This window comes from Xiphias gladius, chromosome 22 (genome assembly GCF_016859285.1).
Source record: "Xiphias gladius isolate SHS-SW01 ecotype Sanya breed wild chromosome 22, ASM1685928v1, whole genome shotgun sequence".
Taxonomy (NCBI): Eukaryota; Metazoa; Chordata; class Actinopteri; order Istiophoriformes; family Xiphiidae; genus Xiphias; species Xiphias gladius.
This window is the reverse complement of record NC_053421.1, coordinates 7833085-7856053: the sequence shown is the minus strand read 5'-3', so window position 1 is coordinate 7856053 and position 22969 is coordinate 7833085. Positions and strand designations below refer to the sequence as shown.

At 41.4% G+C, this 22969-nt stretch overlaps 1 protein-coding gene across 1 annotated transcript in view; it reads right to left on the bottom strand.

Moving 5' to 3' along the window:
- The window catches only part of rspo2 (R-spondin 2), a 55982-nt gene that overhangs the window by 18492 nt on the left and 14521 nt on the right, over positions 1 to 22969 (bottom strand). Inside the window, exons 3-5 of the mRNA XM_040118427.1 lie at positions 13466 to 13654; positions 4442 to 4585; positions 3962 to 4150 (exon numbers count right to left, since the gene is read on the bottom strand). Of these exons, the coding sequence (XP_039974361.1) occupies positions 3962 to 4150; positions 4442 to 4585; positions 13466 to 13654 (522 nt within the window). The remainder of the gene's footprint in view (positions 1 to 3961; positions 4151 to 4441; positions 4586 to 13465; positions 13655 to 22969) is intronic.

Here is a 22969-nt window from a genome sequence, read left to right as displayed (position 1 = left end):
TTTTGTCTCATTATTCCTCTCTCTACCTCTTTCTTCATTCCTTTTTTTTCTTTTCATGAGGTCAGCAGGTTGACTGTGAGTCTTCACGGGCTCGTAGAAGCATTTTGAGTGTAAATTGAACTGCATTGTTCCGGAAAACCAGATCTTAAATATATTTCTGTTATCAGTTCCAAAACTTGCTTAGCTATAAATTTTTATAACTCATAACTTCATATTGTAAAACTTCTGTTCTTGTTTGGGTTAACTTTGGGCTTGGCTGCGTGCTCCTCTGCAAACACTCCTTTAAAGATTACTCTTACCTTCAAATCAAGCAAGCAGTGCTGCACAAATCTCGCTCCTGCCTTCTATCATAAAAGACTTTTGTGCTGTCAGAGAATCTGAAAGCCGATTTGTAAAACCTGTGGAAATTAGCTCGGGTTGCAATGGTGCATTTGTGTTGGACTTTACTCCCTCTTAAATCCCAAATCAGGGATTACATTAAGAGTGGGAGTTTTCGAGGGCTTTAACATTTAAGTTGTTTACACAACAACTAATGTCACTGACATGGCAGAAGCAGCTGTTCAAAGATTATACTCGAGTGGATGGCCGAGTGAGAGAAGGGAAAATACACAGATGGATTTTATAGCCAATGCAGGGTAGCAAAAAAAAAAGAATCAGAGAAACAGGAATTAAACTTGTCACACAACTCTGTTTGTAAACCAGTGAATTTGATGACAGGGGTTGCTGGGAAATCTATGTAGGGAAATCCTTAATGGCATCAATATGGAACAGCTGGACACCGCAGTGTTATCACTCTCCACACCTCTCCTCTCCTCCTGTCAGCGAACAAGACAGAGAGAGGGGGAACCCAGTCTGTCAACGCTGATAGCACCTATCAATAAAGTCTCTTTATTGTTTATAGCCTGTTCAGAGCCCCACTCCAGGGATCAGAATGATAGAAGAGCATTTTACCATCTCCAGGGTACAATGCCAACGCCCGGCACACACACCAGCCAAGCAGCCATGAGACGAGACTTCCTTATTCCTCTAGAGATTATCTAGCACAGTTTCCATTCAAGTATTATATGATAACAATGCACCAAATTCATAAAGCTGAATGGAAAACATGGAATTTGACAAATATTTTCATCAATATTTCACAAAAAGTTTTCTGCTTATTTGATTACAAAAAGTTTTGAGATTAATAGCAAGGGCAACATGTTTTCTTAATAAATAATGACACAGACTTTAATTTCATTAATTTCCTTGCCAAAAATCAAACAAGCATACAGTACATGCAGTTATCCATTTTGACTGGAATACTGCAATACCCCCGAGAGAATATTGCCTTAATATTCAGTGAAACCCAGCTAGTGGACACACACCAAATTCCCATTTTATTTTTGCCAAACTTCAGAAGTTTGCTTAAAATTAAGTTGACAGTTGAATGGAAATTGTGCTTTTGACAGTGCAACAACACATATTCTATTTGTCCGCGTGCTAGTGTGTAACCAGGACAGTGCTGTTCTGGCAAAAGCCAGCAGAGAACAGCAAATGAATCCCAGCAGTGCGATTGATATATGGTGTTTGGACTTATCAGCAACTTGTAAGGAACACATCAGACAAGGTTTACACGACTCATCATATTTGCTGTGAAAATGGCTTGCCTCATGACATTATCTGGTCTTTACTTTCTCTGCTTGTGTATGTTTTACAGAGGGATTAGACCTTTGCAGACACAGAGGGGAAAGAGGAAGATCTTTTACGTTGTCCTTGTGCACCTCGACTAAGCTGGGAGACAGGGATCTGTCAATGACGTCCAGTGTAATTCAAATTCGAAGAAATGTAGAAACGCAAGTCAGGGTGATCAGATAAGCATTGCCATAAATAGTGTATACCTACGTGCTGCTTCCCCTTATTTCCTGTCTCCATTTAATCCACAGCATCTTTATGGTCTGCAGTTATATAATCCTATGCCTATCCTAAACATTGGTGTCTGGTGTCCGGTGAGGAAAGCTGATAAAAATGTTCATTTTTAGAGTTCCAAGTGATCATTATAAGCACTTCTTATGTTTATATTTCTATCTGACTATACAATCCATATACTGAGGTTACAGTTTTCTAAATTCTATTTAAAGATTAAATTTACCATACTGCATTGCAATGCCTTTCATTTTTTTAAGTAGCACTCAAGGCCTATAGCTTGCAAATTCAATGTATTTCCTAATGAAGTCACCCATATTGCAGCCCTTCCTTGAACCACTTAATCCTCTCCCACAAGCCACTTTGACCACTTCCTTTATCACCTGTAATTCAGAGGGTGGCCTCTCCTTCCATTAGACTATGCTTTATTATCACTCATGGCAAGTGATTATTTTGCAAAGTCAGTCGGCCGAGCTCCCATGCGATGGCGCTGGATCTGTGGAGTGTTTCTCCTCTCCTTCACCCTCAGCAGCTTACATTTTTATATTGTATTTATTTGAACTGAAGAGTGTTGCATTTCACTGGCTTTTGCCAAGTGGGGAATTTTCACTAGCGGTCAATTAACAACACATGCCAAAGTCTGTATTTTACCTTTATTAAACAGGCCACCACAGCACTTCATGAGCCCAGAGAGTCCTAAGATGCACACAGAGTTACACTTTTAAGCACAGCTTTTAACCATGCAAGAGATGTAACTCAGTCACTGGATAAGGAACTGTACTGAGAGGAACTGTACTGAGAGGATTACAATGACCACATTACCAGGGAACAGTGGCTTTAAGTAAAATGGACATGGGGAGTCTGCTGTCGGTTTCTAAAGGACTGAAGAAAAATGGTTCTGCCATGCACTCAATTTAGGCTTCACAACAACTTCCCATCAGTGACTTCACGCTTGAGAAAATTGACGACAGTAACCATGCACAACAATGCCAAATTTTAATTAAAGAAGGTCATAAAGTTTCTTGGAAAAGGTCAAGCAGGCACGGTAAAGTCATGAAGTGGTGTGTGGGGGTTGGGGAGAATTTCCCTGACCAACAGAACAGGGATTTAGGAACTAAATGTGCCATGGAATCACAGTTTCCAACCTAGATGGAAGAGACTGCCTTGGTAGTGCTGAAATATGAGAAACTATCAGGGTTTATTTTAAGTTTATTTACTCTTTCACCACTTCACTAAATGATCCTCCCATTCAACACTCCAGGCCAAAAATGGAGAAAAATTCTCGAGGTTAGAATATTTTCCTCTTTCTGTTATACGATGTTTTTCTTTTTTTGACAGCCCGAATGATATCTGCCACTGTAATTGCTTCCTTATTTGGTGAATTAAATATTTACACTTTCCCTATCTTAATCCAAAGTTTATGAGAGGTGTAAAAGTTAAGGCAAGGGAAAAGACATTTATTTTAAAAGCACTGCTAACTGAAGCCATCAACCCAAATAGTGTGTTTGGACCATCTGAGAGAAATGGTTTACTTTTTGAAAAAAAAAATATTTCCCTTAGCTGTATTCAAACACAGCGAAATTCCAGATTTGACTTCTCATTTAATGACCCGACATACATGCTGTGTGCACCGCAAATATCTCTGAAGATGATGGGAGGAAACAAAGGCGGCCATTGAGGAAACCTGCAGTTCTTACTTTTAAGAATTCCACTGAGGAGAGTTAGGGAGATGGGAGGGGGGTGGGGGAATATACCTTAGAAAAGGAGCTGGCTCAAACAAGGCTGCCATGGAAAAATACAGATATTTCATGCACGGAAAGGCCACTGTGCACCTCAAAAACACAGACAGTGAAAAAACAAGGCTGAGTGCAAGGTACAGGGTTACATGAGACAGGTGGAACTGAGAAAGGGGGGAACAGTTCTCCTATGGGATAAGTGGGCTGTTTTCTTTAATATTCACCAGAGCAGTGTAAACTTTAAAGTGAACCTGGATGGAGTTGGGACTGACTGACAGAATATCTCTTTCACACACTAACATATGGCTGTTTAACCTCCTTACCTCTCCTGCAATGCCTCATGGCCATTTTGCACATCCTGGACTCAGCGATAGTGGGACAGGGTATTGTGTCCTTGGGTGGTTTCTTTACAATGTGCCGTGTCCGGGTCTCCAGACCCCACTTATAGCCGCAGGTTTTGTTTCTCCTGGTGCAGGCTCCCCATTCGCTCCACTGGCCCACCTCACAGCCCTCTGCAGACACATACAGAAAAAGTGAGAAACCACAGCAGAGTGCCATTTAGGGGCAACTCAAAAACCCTAGGTCAGGCTTTAATATAGGGTGAAGACGCTTTACTGGGATTCTGTAACCTCTTTGTGTGTGGTCCCAGTTGAACTGCTTGTTTTTAGGTCCAAAATAAGCAGGCCATCTGAGAAGTTATAGAATACTGTGTGCAGGTAAGGAAATGTAAAAGACAAGTTTGTTTACTCTCTTGAAACTGGATCTATAAATTGTTTTGTACATAATTGTGTTGTTTCACGTACCTCCACACTCCATAGTGTCCTCCAGCGGAGCAAAGCCCTCGGGGCACTTATCAAAGCAGCGCCCTTTGTGTAGGTAAAAACCCAACTTGCACTTGGTGCAGAAGTCTTTACTGAAGCAGGACTCGCAGTTCTCTATCCTGCACCCTGGAGGAAGGAGGAGAGCAAGAGGAGAGTCATCAGGGTCTGAGCAACCCTCTCATCTGGAGTTGATAGAGAGCTAAGGGGTTTGGGGAATGGGGTTCTTGAAAGGATTATACCGTCTTTCCCGCAAAAAAAAGCCGGCGATATCCTGTGAATCATTTCTCTCCAGGGCTAGTATATTTCAGAAAACTTGTTTTGCCTGACAAGAGATTTTTTTTTTTCATCTTCCTGTTCTTGTTCAGTGTGAGCAAATCAACAGTGCGAGAAGACAACAGTAGAGAAAGTGAGGAATTGCCACACTGACCTCTTTCAACAGATTGTGCCGACATGCTACAGTCTGGATACAAACACACTTGCTCACATGTTTTCAACTAATAGCGTGCTGCAATAGGAAAAATATATCCCATTAAAGCTTAATAGTGTCCTTAATATGCTATCTTACAACTCCACACTGATCCAATCTGTGTCTGTTTCCATAATTGAGGATTAGTGGGAAGTCAGGTTTTCATTAGAGTGTGAATGATGGCTAATGATAAGCAAGCTGGCCAGCTGTGTGGATCCTTTAGGCTTGGCAGGGGGAAGACAATGATATAAAAGGGGGACGGTGGGTTAGGAAGGGGGAAGCGGGGGGACAAAAACATTTTGCACTGCCTTGCCAAACAAATGCTGATGTATTTAGTCAGCAAATACAACAGCGCATTTATCCTCCCACGCCACACCCTGCCGCTGCACGACACACAGTGCCGGGCTTGCAAAGAAAGGCCCAGCAATGTGTCATCAAGCTCTTACTCTGCAAATAGCACGTCAGGCAGGGCCAAATTACAACAACCACACCAACAAGGCGACACACAGGCCCACATGATTAGAAGGAGCCTCCCAGCGCTGTCTAATTTATAATGCTCCTCAGAAGCTCTATGTGGCCCTGTTGCTCAATAGACTTCCAGTGTTGGGGAACCACAGCCTATAACCTGCAGCCACCATCTCGTTATGCTTGCAGTGGTCTTCCCAGGTAGAGTGTCATCTGCTCTTCTGATCGCATCTTCCAACCAATGCATTGTGCCAATGTACGCTTCCCGACACATAAACCTGCGTTACTGTGATTTTCCACATGTGAGTGCGACAGAGGCTGAGGACTGCTCTTTTATCTGTGACCTTTGCAAGGCCCGGGGAAGAGAAGGTTCTCACAATCACACCCCTTAATTACACCATCTCCAGCTAACCATCAGGCCTCCTCCTCAACATTCCTACAAAACGAGGGGGTCCCTCCCCGCTTTACTTTGAACCCTAAAGTATGGCCTCTGCCCACTCACTCTGGTCTCACGCTTTCCCGACCAGTCTAAACAAACCATGGACACACACACACATATGCACAAACACACACATACCAATAAGCAGATTGGCTGGAGATAGACCAACTCTGCGATGAGCTGTACTCCACATTTGGAAAATATATTTCTGAACATAAATCACTAATCTCTTTAGGAATATCCTGTGTTCTTAGATCATTTTTGTGTTATTAATTCAATCATCTGATATTATTTAACTTATCTATGTATTTTTCTTGCTCCATTGCTCCATTTTATCTTATATGTAGACATATGTCTTGGACATCTGCAATTATGCCGTGCTGTAGAGATTTAGGTGTGGAACTCATCTAAGGTAGCTATAAATACATTTTGCTGTGCTTTTTTTGAGCTTTCCGCCTCTCATCCACTTCTTTCTGGGTGAAGCTGAATCCGTTAGGCTTGGGTTTGATATAAGAAAAGCCCGATATAGGGAGCAAGCTAATAAATCACAAAGCTAATTGGAAAGCACAAAGCTTGTTTTTACCGTTCACACTTCCTACGCCAGTCATCACCTGAGAGACTTTTAGCTCCCAAACAAAAAATGAAAAGCATAAGGCGGGAAAAAAAACCATCTGGCAGTACTCTCAACCACTGGGGCTGTTGTGCAATCCTCAGTTATTGACAGTAAATACAAGCAACACAGATGTGTGAAACACTGTATCCTTGCAGCAGCAGTAGCACATGACAGAGTTTTTGATTTAAACATCACGTTATTATGTTTTCAAAATAGAAGATAAGTAATAATGTCGCTCTGTGAGATGGATGAGGTGGATGACACATCAATGCGGCTCCATGGGATTTAGAATGCAGGGAGGCAAAGCTCAAGGGTCAGAGGTCGTCAGAGAACGAGGTGGGTAGGAAGGGATCACTATGACATTTATCCCTCTGTCCAGTTATCAGGCAAAAGGCTATCTGGGACAGCAAGGGCTATCTGTGACACAGGAGAAGCTCCCACACTGACAACTGGATGGTCAGCTTGCCAAGCTGACAGTTAGGCAGCTTGTCCGGCAGCTCCAGAAACAGATACAGGGGAGCGGGTTCAATCTCTCTGCAGGATTAACCTCTGGACCACCTTTAAAGTCTTCATCTAGGTGCCCTAGGGAGACTAATGAGAAATAATGAGGTCATCAGATCCAGATGAAGGCCCAGTGTTCCTGGGACTTAAACGTATTATCATCATTATCTCCCAGCCTGGTTCTAGCCATGAGTTATATTATGAACACAGGAGGAAAAGCCCTATGTTTCAGCTGTCAGAGGGCGCATGATTTGAAAAGATGTCGTCAGCGCTGCAACATTCTCACCGTTACCCATATCGCTGTTACCCTCTTTTGGATTTTGGATTTTGCACTTGAAATGTGTGTGGTTTGCATGTCAAGTGCATTTGAAATTGAGAGATGAGTCACAGAGGGTCACTTGTGATCTAATGGCGCATGCTTGGCAGAAGCCAATCCCTCACCTGCAGTCTGGATAGAGAAGCCTCCGATTTTTATCAAGGACACACATAGCCTCATCTCAGCTTTAGGCAACTACTGTTCCTCATGAATATTCACTGTGTCAGGAAAGGGTGCTAAATGATTTTGTGAAGATTAATGAGTCTCTCGTGTTCCAGATTGGGTCTTTTATGTAAGTTGAGCTGGAGGTTGGTTTTTAAGACTACTCATCAGTATACAGAGAGAGTCTCCTCCAGAAAGCTAACCAGACTCGATGTTGCGCAGCAGGAGTGTCCATGTCGTAAAAGTCCTGGCAGTCTGAGGGGGAAAACAAGCCCTATTTTTCCATCCTTTGCCTCCAAGCTGCGTCGAACAGCTCTGACCTACTCTCTAGGCCCTGGGTTTGGCTGACATGGAAGCTTTGGCTTGCTCGCTGCCACCCAGCCATGTCGTGTGGAGCTATGGATGGCAGGAGTTCATGGCAAAGGCCAGAGCTGCCATGTTCTTCCCAACTCTATCCAGGCTGTTTTTTCCACATGGGTGCTCCTCCGCATGCTGGTGTAGAGCTAGGTGAAGCAGAGGTGGTGTTCCTGTCAATCAGCATCTTCCAGAAAGAGATCAGGGATGACAGATATGTCAGCAGGCCTCCCAGCTTCTTCACTCCAAGGAACACAGTCCGTGACATACCAGGATCTGCTCTTGTATCTGCTCAGCCAGCTCCAGCATACACACAGACAGACCGAGCTTCAAACAGGGGTCAAGCTCAGACAGCTCTTCTACTAACACCATAGTATGCACAGTTATGCACTGTTTTGAGAAAAAACCTGATTCAACTCTGCGTCTGGCTACAATGTCCTGGGAGCAGGGCTTGGTTTGGTGGGTCCATTGTATTGTCTGGCAAATCTGAAAGTGCGGTTACTAAAGCTGTGATGATTAAATGTCCCTTGGTAAAACTCAAAGGCCAAAAGCAACTGGTCTTTTTGTTGGTTAGACTGTGCAATGGAAATACCCACAAGTTCAGAATTAGAGCGAGAAAGACAGGACTTGAATGAGAGATATGAATAGGGAGAGAGGGAGAGAGAGCTGCCAGCACTGCCAACTAAAGGTTGCAAAACTCGTTAGTTATTTTACACAGCCTTGGTACCCGTTTGGCTGAGGGCCCATGACGCACGGCTCTTATCCACCTCCAACATAACATATTCCCATGATCTACTTTAAAACTAAAACGATCTTGGAAAAGGTATATCCAATCAGCTTCTACTTCCAGCCTTAATTTGATGTGACAAAGCAGTTAGACATACAACAATGGGATTTGGTAACAGATTTCCTCAGTCTGCGAAATGCAGTAAAAAAGAAATCACAATAAAATAATTTTTAATTACCTCAGACAGAAGAATCTCTAGTGGCACATTATGCTGGCACTGAATGAGCTGTGATATTTAAACCATGCTTCCAGGATATTGGCAATCTCAGGCCTTGATCAGACTGGTTGTTGGTTGGCAGCAAACACAGCTGGGGTTTCTATGTGTTTTAAAGCTGCTACAGTGAAGTAAGGCATCTGGGTTGGTGGCTAAAGTATGTGTATGTGTGTGTAGCAGTGGGGGGTCCATAATACACCCTGAGGGTCTGAATGTAGCCATGCTCTCATGCTGACCCTCTCAACACTTCCTCTCTTATAAAAGACTGCTCTGATAGTCGCCTTTCAGCTCATAATGCTTAGAGCCAGAGAGCTTGCTTATGATACAAAATGACAGAATATGCTTTGGCTTGGGAATGTATGTTAAAACCGAGGTATTATGAAATGTGACTGAGGCAAGAGCATGACTGCAGAGCATTCACATAGATTTGGCTGTACATAATGCAGTACACTGTGTGACTGCTGCTACAAATCTTCCCTGCGGAGCAGTGGGTTGACACCCACAGACACTGGTGTGGGGCCTCTTCTGGGCGGCTGATAAGAAACTCTGGAGTTGCTGTATATATTTTATGGCCCATATCAACCCATCCATTAACTGCTGAAAGGGGTTTTTGCAAAGCACAGCCCAAGGAACATAATATATTGACATATATAAAGGTATTAAGCAACAAAAAGGCATTGATAACAAACCAGCAACATCTCAGTAATGATAGTTAACATTGTGGCTCCAACATCTTGGCCCTCGTTGAAATCTGGCTGAAGTGTAGCTGTAGATGGGCTTCCAGTTATGTTGCGGAAAGTATTGTTCCCATTGTTTTTGGCTGTAATTATGTTGTTATTTTCTCTGCAGTGAACGGGAAACCCCCCACCCCAGACCAGTGAGCCTTAAATTTAACCTTCATCATGTGAGGCACAGTTTCTTAAATACTTCTGAGAAATTAGGAGGTTATGTATTGTATGGTCAATAAATTAGGATGCTGAATTAGGGTATACTGGGCTGCTTCTGGTCTTTTAAAGTTATAGAGTTCCAATAGTTATGACCAGGAGGTTGACTTATAATGGCTAAAAAAGTGTATCTGATAACTAATTTACTGTCTGAACTGTGGCATTCCATATCAACACATGGTGAACAACTGGCCAAAATGGTGCTGCTAAATATATCACACAGCTAATGTTTTAGCTCAGTGATGAATTGTTTTCCCCTGCCTTTCACCAAGTGCATGCTGTTTTTCCCAGCATTAAAAATAGTATATATAAGCATATTTCACAAACTGATTTTATCATTGTTTAGATTTAGCATTGCACTGGGTTTAAATTCCTTATTGCTCAACCTATAGTTATAAGGAGACTTTCCTTTCACCAAATTGCATCACATTGTCAGTTCACAGTGTAAAAAGTGTATTCATCTCTCCACCCATAGCTCTCTCCGTCACATGCCTGTAAATCCTCAGGAGCCCCTTCAGAAAAACTGAAAGTGAGGTTTCAGCCAGCGAGTGGCTGAGTGTATAAGCCTTTTGCTTGTCTAGCCCATGTTTTCCTTTACCCAGGGAGTCCACGAAAAATTCTTGAATGAGATAAGATCACACAGACAAACTCTGGTGTAATAATAAGCAGCTGCTCCCTAAGTGATTTCAGAGCCTGTGTTTAAAAAGCTCATGATAACAGAGACGTAATGCCACGTTCCATGCCTCTTTGGAAACCAGGAGCACACAGCAGCACTGACTGCATCAGCGGAGAACCCCTCACCATTATCTGTCCACTGTCCCTATGAGCCCTTGTGTACCAGTTGTGTTTGTTAACTCACAAATATTCACTGACCTGACAATTACCTTCCAACCCAATAGAATACCCGTTTATGGAGGTTGGACACGAACTGTTTAGTGAAAATGACATGCGGAGCACAGCTGAGAATGAGGGTCAAATAGGAAACTGGATTAGAGAGCCATGACTTAAGCGGCGATCAGATCAAAGTGGGTCTCGCTCTGAGATCTGATGCTACGTGACAATACAAGATGTTGCTCTATGAGCAGTTTAGAAGAAGGATTCACATTAACTTGCCACACATCAGGATCAGTTTAAGTCCAAATTCACCCGGCATGGGGATATAGTGGTTAGGATAGCAGGGTTAAAGTTAAAAAAAAAACAAAAACAAAAAACGACTTTCTAGCAGAGAACAAGATGTCATTCTCTTCCAATTTTCTCTGAGTTATGAAAATAGGGTGAAATGACTGTGGGGCCTTTAGGACTGTGCCTCTAATGTGGGGAGATTTGATGAACATGCATATGTGGGAGTATATGAGCATGCGGTGATAAAGTGTTTCGTTTTGGGGTATCCCATCAATAACAGCAGTTTGCTAAAAGAAACCTTTATTGGTTAAAACTGCAGGAGACAGAATTATTCTGCAAAACGTCTGTGATCCCTCTAGCCTTAATGACACAGAAATGCTGTGACAGAGAACAACATCCCATCACAGGAGATTTCGTAGACTGACACAAATCAAATTCTGATGTTTGGTACTGACACTATTGGGAAATCTTGTCCTTCCACTGCCTGTAACAAATAAGAATAAAATCCCAAAGTGTCTCTTCCTCCTTATCATCTAGACAGTGTTAGATTCAGATTTTTTAATCGTCTCATACTGTATATGTGGCTCCCTTTGAATAAAAAACAGCCTTGAGAAAGTTACCTGAAAATAAAAATTCCACACCCACACCTTTTTTTAAATATTGAACACATGTAGAAATAGAAAATGAGACGTTATGGTTTAACAAATAGCCAGCCTACATTTTGGAGGTATCTACTGATCATCAACAGCTAGCTTCTTGTTAGACTTGGTGACTGCATGGTGCACTCCAGAAATCCTCACTGTAAAACCCTCAGCCCCCAAACTCAGAACTAAACCAGGTGATTCTTGAATGTAGGTCTACCATTGATTAACATTAGCAAGCCAGCTAATAACAAAATGTAAATAAGACAACTTTGCAGTTAGCAGGCTAATGACACCCTCACACCTGCGCCAAGCTAATACTAACCAGATCAGTCTGTCAACTGAATGCACAGAGAGGAAAATGACATAAAACCTTCAAGCCGACCCCTGAAATGAACACATTACTACCCCCCGTGATGATGAAGAATCACAGCTTGACCAGGTAAAAATGAACATGCTCTGACATCACTTTGCCGGTTGTCTGGGTAGTGAAGTTTCAATTTTCTAAACTATCTAGGGTACCAACATTCAAAATTGGCAGGTGCAGCTTTAACGTGGTTTTCATTTTCATAATCAAATGGAGTCAGCGGATGTATTTGCATATAGGTCTGCAGTGACTGGGTAGGCTTAATATAGTTTTTTTTTTTTTTTTCTTCCTGTGCTACATGTTCATATTATTGGGCCTAACGGTTCGTACTACCTCCTCTGGGGCTTCATTTTAATGCATCTTTCAGGAGTTTGACTCAGGGAACCAAATAGGTTCAAGTTCCTCTCTGTTTTCATATGAAACACTCAGCCAACACCTCAGGCCCTATGGAAACCTATAACTCTCTGTCTATCTATCAAAGCATATTCCATGTAAAAGTAAGGTTATGAGATCGGGGTGCTACATGGGGAGGAGAGGGAGACATTTCATTAATGGGATTTTATTCTTTAACAAGAATCATGGGAACATTTCAATTTCTGAATGTTACTGTTTGGAGTTTTTCTTAAAAGTAAACATAATTCAGACTGAAGGCGTGGTCTGTTTCAAGTTATGAAACCAAAACTATGTTTTTGACGAAACAGGATAGTGAAAAAAAAAAACATTTACCACCTTTACACTTTTCACAGGAGTAATGTGTGTAACAACAAGATGACTACCAAAGCAAAATGTCCAAAATGGTTTTTATCATTGAAACAACAAACAAAATTATAATTCAATCATATTCGCCTTCCTCATAAATATACAACTAATCTTTAGGGTTAATGCTATGTTTTCCTTTTTCTAATTTCAATCAGTGTACGGTTGTTGGTGGAGGATCTGGACACACAGTTGTGACTGGCTTTTTGTTCAAGGCCAAAAAATACTTTGGCTGCCAAGGAATTACACTGTCTCGTGAAAGTCTCAATCCACAAGCCCCTGCAGACAGTCAACAAAAGAAGCTAATTTCATGCCCTAATGCTAATATATAATCATCTCTGTAGTTGAGTTGATATTGAATGTCAAGCGGGCAGGTTTTTACGTGTTGCTCTTAATGTGATGATACGAGCCCCTGGAGTAGGTTTGGCCAAATATTCAGCGCATGTTGGGTGCATTTGCATCTAGATTTCATGACTTCAAAAATCATTGTGACTATAGGATGTTAGGTAATGCAAGTGTAAAGGTACTGTGGAAGAGAAATGAGCAACAGTGCTCAATCCAGCTGGAGTTCACTGTTAAATCCTGAGGGGGACACTGCTAAGATGAGGCTTCACTACTCACATCCACCTGTATGAACAGATGAGCCCTTCAAATTGTGAGGTATGTGTATCTCCTCTGGATAATTGACAATAAATCATTTGTTGTGGGAAAGGGGAAGTCGAGGGAGTGTGTATGTGTGTCTGGGGACGTTGGTGTGGTGGGAGTGTTTGGAAAAGGAGGAGAGTCAGCAGTGTAGAAAATTGAGGGGTAGAGGTGAAGTGCTTGGGAGGCTGGGTAGATTAGATTTGAGAGGACTTACTGGAGCACATGTTGAGTTCGGGGCTGCGCATGCCGTAGTATCCGGCTGGACAGTCATGAAGACACTCCCCGTACTGCCTCATCCTCTCCCTCCGCAGAAACAGGAAGAGTTTGGGCTGGCAGTTTACACAGCCGTTGTCCCTGGAGCACACCGAGCAGCCTTTACAGACGGGGTACGCTCCATAGCTAGCTGCAGGAAAAACAGAGGAGAAAACAGCAACGGTGATTAATAACATGGAATTAAAGTGTCATTGCATGAAGGTGTCAGTATGATTCAACCTAAGTCCTTGTTGGATAATCAAACAGTACCTAAAACCCCTCCACACATACTTTTCTGACACTCTTTTGGGCTGCATCCAACAATTTTTGTAACTTTCTGAAATCAACAATCCAGCATTTATGCCCACTAGAGGCAGCGATTGACAGGGTGCGCAGAGGTGAGAAAGCAGGCAGAGTTTGAGCTTCTCCCAAGCCCTCTTTTTATATTATTCACACAACTACTTCTGTCACTTTCGTCTGTACAAATGAGTACTCCACTGCAAATGACTTTGAGGAAAGGTTGTACAAAGTGTGCGCAGTTATCTCCATTTGAATGATTATCACGTCTCACCTTTCTCTAGGACAGCAAGCTTTTCACCAATTTGAATGTGGTCGCTCACAACAGTTTTAGACACTTCTCAAGCGTGGTCAGATGAAGGTAATGAATTTTGCTAGGTCTGTATACAGTGTCAAAAATTCTTTGCACCAGCGTGAGCCATTGTTTTCCTAAAGAGACTGCACGATTAGCAAACCTACTGGCATTGGTGTCTTGGGCATTGTATGCTTGCACTTTACATCTCACCACTGTGCTCTATATTCCATCAGTTTCAGCACTGACCTTCTCTGTCAGTGACCTTTCAATGAGCAACCAATGAGATGACCATCATCCATGATGTACATGAAAGTGACTAGTGATAACCAAAAAGAATGAGAAAGTTTCAATGCAACCAACCTTATTGATCATTGGATTCAAACCCATCTTTTTCTCAGGGAATATTATTGTGAGTGCCTTCTTTTGTGTTTAATTTAAATAGATAATTCACTAACAGTTCTTGCAAGACTTGTTTTGTTTTTCAAATTTCCTGGCTCTGTCCAGCTACCTGGTACACAATGATGATGCAAGCCCCATTGTTGTTCGGGTTAGTGTTATGCTACAGTGAGCATAGCTCATACTGCTGATCATGTGTCGGAGGCCTGAGCTGTAGCAATTTTAAATGTAGGTCAGTGCCACTGTTAGTTTTTGCTACAGCCACATTGGAAAATGTATCTAGCATGGTGGTTCAGAAGGCTGTTTATTCTGTACTAGCAACAGAAAAGCCGAAGTCTTTTAGATTGTTGTATGATCACTCATCTGTGCATGACACTGACTTCCCCCAGTGACAGGAACAGGGTGAACTTGAGACAACAGACTCAACTCTGGGAGGGCTGACCAGTAGAATATAACCCTAGGACAAGAATAAAACCAAAACAACCATAATAGATATATCAGCAGGATATTCTCTAATTCATAGTAAATATGTCCAATTCAACAATTTGTCATTCATGCAAACTCTGGTTCCCCTCTCCACGTTTGAATGCTGATTGGTTATGAATGTGAATATTGCATTAATTCTGGTCAGAGCTGGCCTCCTGAACGATTGTGTTGAGAAAGCCGATGAAAGCCCCCAAAACCGCTGTGGCTCTGGCCTCAGCTCGAGTTGCCTGCGGAAGACAAAGGAGCCAGTAAAAAGACAGTCCATTCCACAATAAGTGACTCTCAATGTAAACTCCTTAGTGTCCCGTTTAGAGGAAAATGTCCTTGGGCGAATCCAGTCTCTCCAAACGAGAGAAACTTCAATTGATTTAAACCAAGTCTTAAATATCACAAGAGGGGACCGGGTAACAGCACTTCTCAAACCGAGCGACCTACCACAACGCTTAATAAAACATTGTGCAGCAAACTGGACAAACCCTGAGAGACTGAGCAGAGCATGCCTGCGTTACTGGCCGTGGATCTGCATATTAGATTTCTCTGAACAGATTCACCCAGTAGAAAGTGAGCGCTAAGTGGGCCCAGTGCAAGCATCAGTTTGTAATCATGTGAAAATCAGTCAGCAGATGTCAGTGGCTGCTTTGGACTCATTTTTTTATTTCTTTTGCTGGAGCGTCCGGAGACAGTTTTTCAGAGAGGTATGCTGGCTCTGCCAAACTACACTCATTCTCCTGAAGCTCGGTTGGATGGAAGCAAGATTAAGTACTAATCAGAATGTGTCTCTGATGGCCTTTATGGATGAGGTTTACAGCTACACCCCATTGATCACAGCAGCACCGGGATGTGCACTCCAAGCCTATTCATCACACAGACTGGTGATTTTTCTTCTCCAGTCGACACTCGTTCAGTAAGACATGAAGGAGAAATGAAAACCCCAATTATGACTAGTTTTGGCTCTTCCAATTCTCAGATGGAAAATTGTGTTCTATGTTCAACTGTCAATCCAAAATATTCTGTGTCTAAAATCTTATTTCTTAATTCAGTTGTGCCAATGCAGGTTGTCTCTCAATTCAACACAGTATCTTCGGAGTCAGTTGGCGCTACTTGGCAGACTCAAGTGCCATTTATCACGTTTACAACTGGCTAAAGTATAGTATATCAAGTGTTCAGCTGTCTTTTTGACTTTCTGATATATTTTAAAATCGTTTGCCTGACAGGAATTTCTGAAATAATGTGCAGACATTTATATCTTAAGATATATTCATATTCATCTTTTTATATTCAAACATTTATAAAATTAAAATACCTACACTAAAACACGCAATAAAACACAGTAAATGTCACTCTTTTTTTTTTTTTTAAATTGCTGCTGTATTAGAAGTGTTTCTTTTTCCTGTCAGGTAACAATACAAACAGAATTTCTCTAATATAGCTCAAATTTCATTCAGTCAGTCCTTTCATTCAGTAAAACTAAACTGCAACATTAGACCAAACCTCAATATTTAACCATATGTTTCTGTAGAATATACAGTCTGGCTGTGTTTACATTAAACTGACATTCACATTAACTTGGTCATATTTACTCCCTCTGCCCAAGCCAAACTTGAACACAATTATGACAGAAAAGAAAAGCCAACCTCGGCAAAAGTTTAAAAAAAATCCTGGGAGGCCTTGAAGCTTATATCTCCACCTCATTTTGAGCGGGACTGACTGTACATAGCTGTTAACAGTGTGCTAACAATAATATCCAATAATAATAGAAAAATAAAATCTGGGATTGTGGTCATCTTAGATCACTGGCTGGTCAATCAGCGAAGAAAGTACAGTCACTGAAAAGCCTTTTCATGAGTCTGGCTCAAAGAACATGCTCACTCTTTGTTGTTAAGAATTTGTTTTGCTGGTTGCTAATCTCGCAATGCACATTGACTGAGGATATCATCCTAGAATCAGCGTACAACTGGGGGAAAAGAAGGGGAAGGAAAGGCTGTATACGGTGGAGAGAAACTCTTTGGGTCCTGATCTTGGGAGATAAACTTGTATGTGTGTGTGTGTGTGTGTGTGTGTGTGTGTGTGTGTGTGTGTGTGTGTGTGTGTGTGTGTGTGTGTGTGTGTGTGTGTGTGTGTGTGTGTGTGTGTGTGTGTGCCTTTCTGTGGAAAGGTTTGGAGGTTCAGGCCACAGGTATGTCAGGAAGGAGACCACAATTCACAGTGTCTGGAGCAGCGCTGTCCAACTCACATCCGACACTACCGGCACTATGTCTCGCGCACTTTACATCAATCTGTTGACTGCCAGCAGGATTCAGCCATTCTTACAGAAAATACTCGATCATATGAATCTGATTTTTGCGATTAGAAGAAATATAAGATTAGCTCCTTTACGGCAAGAGAACTGAAACTATAGAAAAAAGTACTTGGAAGAAGCTTGTAAGTAAAAATTTTTACCTCAGGATGCTCTATTGGCATGAAAATTGAAACCATTTTACCAATGCATGTAGCAGCCATGCTTTTAAGTGGCACCAAAGAGGAGAAAATCAAAGAGAAATGGGTATAGTGTTCGTTCTGAAGTCTCTATAGATCAATGCATCTTAACCTAATTTGGCACGAACATAAAGCTGCATGTTGAATGTGCTGGGGGCTGTGTTCTCATTTCTAGATGTGGTTTTTGTTTTGCATATTGTGTGTTTCTCCTGTTCTCAACCAGCAGATACTTTCAAACCCAGTCCACCAGAGTGCTAACCATGCTGACACATCCTCGACTTCCCTCTACGGCTTCTTCTTTCGCCACAAATCATATAATGCCTCGGCTCTTCTAGTGTTTCTTCTGTCAATCACGTTGAAACTGAAGTGACCCAGACATATAGAAAAGCTGCACAGAAAGTGGTCATTGTGAGATTATGGATACCAGGTTTACCATACATGTTTTTCAAGACAGGAGAGGAGCGCACACGTCATTCGAGGTGCCACTCCCTGCACACGATAAACCAATGTCGTTTATAGTTTCAACCACAGAATACATATTACGTGAAACATAACAAATCCACAGTTCCCACTTCTGACAACTAACTGAAGATCCCTCTGAGCCTCAAGTATTGTATTTACAAAAGCCAGAGTCCATATGAACATCATTGAAGAAGCGTCTACAACGACTTTTTAACGCAAAGGCTTAATAAATGCCTCAGTGTGTGATGCCTACAAGGCAGAGGGCTTGTATAAAGCTGCTGCTCTTGTACAGGGACCACATGAATAACGCTTCTCATATCCCCTTCCTCAATCATCAACAATATATTGTGACACCCAGACTGAGGATGATTCTTGTGTAACAAGTAGAGAATAATACATATAAAAATATAAAAATTTCAAGAGAATCATAATTTGAGTGAATTTAGTTGTAAAAGAATATTTTGATATTTTAGTATAAATTATTTAGTCTTAGTATTATTTATTATCATTATTATTAGTTTATGTATGCCTATCCGCTTTCTTGCCAAGAGTTAGATGAGAAGATTGATACCATTGATATGTCCCTGCATAAATATGAAGCTACGGCCAGTCAGTTAGCTTAGTTTAGCAAAAGAAATTAATAAATGAAAATTAAAAAACCTGTTAATTAGGGATGTTTAGAGGCATATATAGGCAGATTTTGTTACCTTTGGACAGAGCCAGGCTAGCTGTTTCCCCCTTCTCCCAGTTTTTATGCTAAACTAAGCTAACTGGCTGCTATCTCCAGCTACATACTTACGGTACAGTAAGAATGGTATCAATCTACTCATCTCGGCAAGAAAGTAAACTTGAGTTCTGTCATACTATTCTTTTGAAACAAAATCCAAGACCAGTTTTTTTTTTTGTTTTTTTTTTAAACATCATCGTTTTTGAAACCAGAGCATTTGACAATTTCAAAAGTCATAAATTAAAGCCATTAAAATCAACATTCAATGGTGAAATGGCCTCGCAGATAATCATTGATAGATATCTAGGCTGTTCAGGTGAAGTTTTGTTCTTTCATTCATGTGAAAAAATCAGACTCACAACATGAAGAACAACGGCATGTTTGGAGCGCAGCACTTTCATTCTACACCCGAAGGCTTGCTGGGAGGTTCGCTCTGAACGCAGCTCAAGAGCAATTAGGGTTGCAGTGAGATCCAGCAGAAATCCAAACTCTGTCTCAGGTACCTTTTTATGAGTCCAAAGTAAGCGTGACAGACTGCGCTCAGGGCTGCCAAAGCCTCCACATATACAGGGGGGTCCACCCATGGACCGGCTAACTTCCTGCCTTCCATTCACCTACCGTTACCCATGAAATCATTCACATTGACCCATTCCAACTTTCTGCAACCCAAAACCCTAACAAGGCAAATTGCACATAATTTTTGTGTTTCTTTTAGAGCCCCAAACTTAACATAGAGAACAAGAAGACATTCTTACGTAGGGTTTCACTAAGGTGGAGCTTTTGTAGGCCGACTTCAATAAAAACATTTTAAAGCCAGTACTGCTGAAAATGGATACTTTGCAACCATTTGCAGGTCTTTAAATTTGACTTCTTTATTGTAATTCTACAAAATAACAAAGAAAATGCATAATGGTATAAGAAATATATTAAATATAAACAAACTTTATCATAGCCATCATATCAGAAGTGGACAATACAAACTGTATTTTATTTTCAATAAAAGTTACAACAAATCCTTACAGCTTTAGAAGCATTTCTTTATGTTTCATGTATATGGACAAAATGGGATTAAGCAATTCCAAAACATTCATATTCATGTACATATTGTCATCAGATGTAAAACTTTTTGGGGTCTACCATATGTGAAAAAGTTTGTTTTGTTTTAAAGTGGTTGGATGCCTCTTAGCAGCTCACTTCAATCACAGAGTTCACTGAGCAGTTTCAGCGAGTACAGAAGATAACGAAAACCCCATCCAGTCATCACTTCTCTAACCTGCTACCACTACTTTTTGATGATGATTCGATGATGATGATTTTTTTTTTCCCCTGGAGAAAGCAAAAGAAGTGCAGTGGGTCATCTATAATTAATTCATATTTTTAGTTGATGATATTGGGACCAAAGATAAAAGATATACAGTGTAATCGAAGCTTGTGAGATGGTTGTTTTGATTAGAGCCTAGTTTGTCTTGTCACATATTATTTTAACTACACACTACATGGAAAATTATAGAACAGGATACCAAATGGATAGAAAGTGTATATTGATTAACTAATGAGCAGATATGGAAATGCAGCAGACTTGAGGAGGAATCATAACGCAGCAGTGAATTAACAACGCAGCAAATGGAAGACAAGAGCATATATTAAAACACAAGCGTTTCTATTCTCACAGTTGTCCTCCATTTCTCCAAGGGCCCCTGGTATGTAAATCTAATAATACAGACTGAATGGAACTAACCAGCAGCCGCACTGTCTATTGTTAGGAAAAGGCTCTTAAAGTATTGCACATATGAGAAAGTTTAGTATCATCAAGTAACATGACAAAAAAAAGTAATTAACTTTATTCACTACATCGATACTAACTCTAAATGTCATATGGCGAAGAGGCAGCGATGGCAATCCTCAGGTTTTTGAGTTACATAGCAGCAGCAGGTCAAGAAGATTTGTGCTCTCATGTGGAAAGCATCACAGTCACCAACAGAATTATATGCTTTCCTCGTGGCACAGAGACAATTATTGTTTATTGTCCACCTCCCTTGTTCCCCCTAAATGACGGTATAAGCTTACTGCTGCTCCACTTTTGCGGAAAAAGAGAAAGCTTGCGAGAGAGAGAAAGGGCAGATACGGGACAGAGAAGCGTTGCCGCCAGCAACCGACTGGGGGCGGACTGAACTGTAAGAAGCTAAAGCCGCTTTCGGGGTCTTTGTTCAAACCACCTAACCATACAGGTTTACGCTCCATAGCTGTAAAAGGCAGGAGAGCCAACAGTGTCAACCCTCGCACCTAGAGCTCACCAGCTGTTGTAACATCTCAACATTGTTTGAGCCCGTTAAAAGCTTGAACATGGAAAATAACATCAAACCGCCCGCTTTTCAGGTCCGTGACTTTATTTGTCATGGATCTGAAAGTCGCACTTAGCGCAAAAATTGTGGAGAAAAAACAGAGGGGGCAAGAGGGGGGTACATCAGGCCTGTGTGCGCTGAAGGCATATTTCTGTTCCAATTTAGCAGAAAATATGTTGGACTTGCCTCCGACTCTTTTCCAGCTGGAAATAGTCAGGTTTTAGGATCTACATTTTTTTCCCCCGGTTTACTTTAACAGATCATACTGTAAGCACATGTTTATAATTTAGGACAGTCCCGCTGCTTATAATGATTTTGCAGCATGAGACTGAGCAAACACATTTGCTGTCAGACATATTAGCTCGACCAGAGTGTTCCTGTGACACAGATCCACCGGGCGAGGCGGGCAGCGCAGAGATTTGAACCCTCACTTGAAAGGGTGGTGGTTTATGTAGCGCTGAATGGGTAAAACAGGCAGCGTCGGTTCAAACAGGCAACTGGAAAATGGAGGCCAATTTAAAGCTACACTTTTTAGTGCACAATAAAACACGAGCTCAGGGTAATTTACTTTGGTGTGATTCAACAGGTTGAGCCACAGTCGCATGCAGGTGAGAAAACTGCATTCGACTCATTGGATGACCACATTACCGTCATACAAAGAAAATTATTATTATACAAGGAAAAGTTTGACATTTTGCGAAATACACTCAGTAATTTTCTTTCTAGGGGATAAATGAAAAGATTGTTGATACCACTCTCCCATCCTGTCCAGCTTCGTTGAAGACACTACATTTTTTCAGCTGTGCAGGAAATGTAACCTGTAGAGTGTTCATTGATAATCTTCTCTCTGTCCTATGTTTTCTGAACATGTAGTCAATCAGATAGAGACACTGACAATCTGGAAACGCTCTCTGCAGCTTTCACCCATCTGTCCGGCCGAACTCATTGAGGCTCTCACCCCTGAACTCTTTCCAAGTCTATGTGAAGACCCCAGGTTAGTTCACTTCCTTATTAATATCTTTATGATGGATTATAACTTAAATCCTATGTCCTGGGTCAAAATTCCACATCTGGACCCCCTGATGTGAAAGAGACCTCATAATTCCAGTTTGTGGGAAATTAGAAATAAAAGGTGACCTAGCTAACCTAATCTCATGTTATTTTCTGCAGTCTTTTCACACTCTCTGCCACGCTGATGGACATTTAAACCCTTGACCATAACAGACATTTGACCACCATTGAAAGAGGAAAAAACTGAAAGAATGACCTTGATGTGGTGGCCAAGTAATAGCATCGCATCTTCACTGTGGCTTGCGGTCCCATATAATGTTTTACAGTTCAGCCTGACTTTGAAAACAACAAAATATCTGTTCACAGCCAGTGTCAACATTATTTCAACAATGCACTATAACAATGCAAATGTCAAATCAGTTAAACCTTTGTTCCAGTGGAGGAACAATCCATCCTAAAAGAGTTTTGACACTTTTACGAAACAGCTGCAAGTGAGGCTGCGTTTCTGGATACATTTTATGTTTGGTGTTGTATTTTATGCATCTATGGCACAGCTATGATGTGGTTACACCAAAATATAGTGCAAATTGCACCACAATATATAATGACTGGAATATCACGAACTAAACCGGATTTTCTCGTATGTGAGACAATTGCTTCTACCGCCATAACAAGACTAAAAACCAAAATATGTTCTCTCTCATCATTGTTGTAAAAAGAAAATCCAACCTGGCACTTCCTGCTGAGTGGCACAGGTCATCACTCAGCATCTGTCTGTTATTCTTTTGATGGGGATACTCACTTTATACGCCATGGTTGATCAGCGCAGGTGCAAAAAGGACTTTATGACACTCAGGAATGGAAGCACTATGGGAGTTAAATGCGAGCAACAGAAGAAGCATGTGGTTTTTGTTTTTTGCCAACTCTTCTTCTTCTTCTACTCCTCTCCCCCATCTTTTATTCACTCTTTCAAAG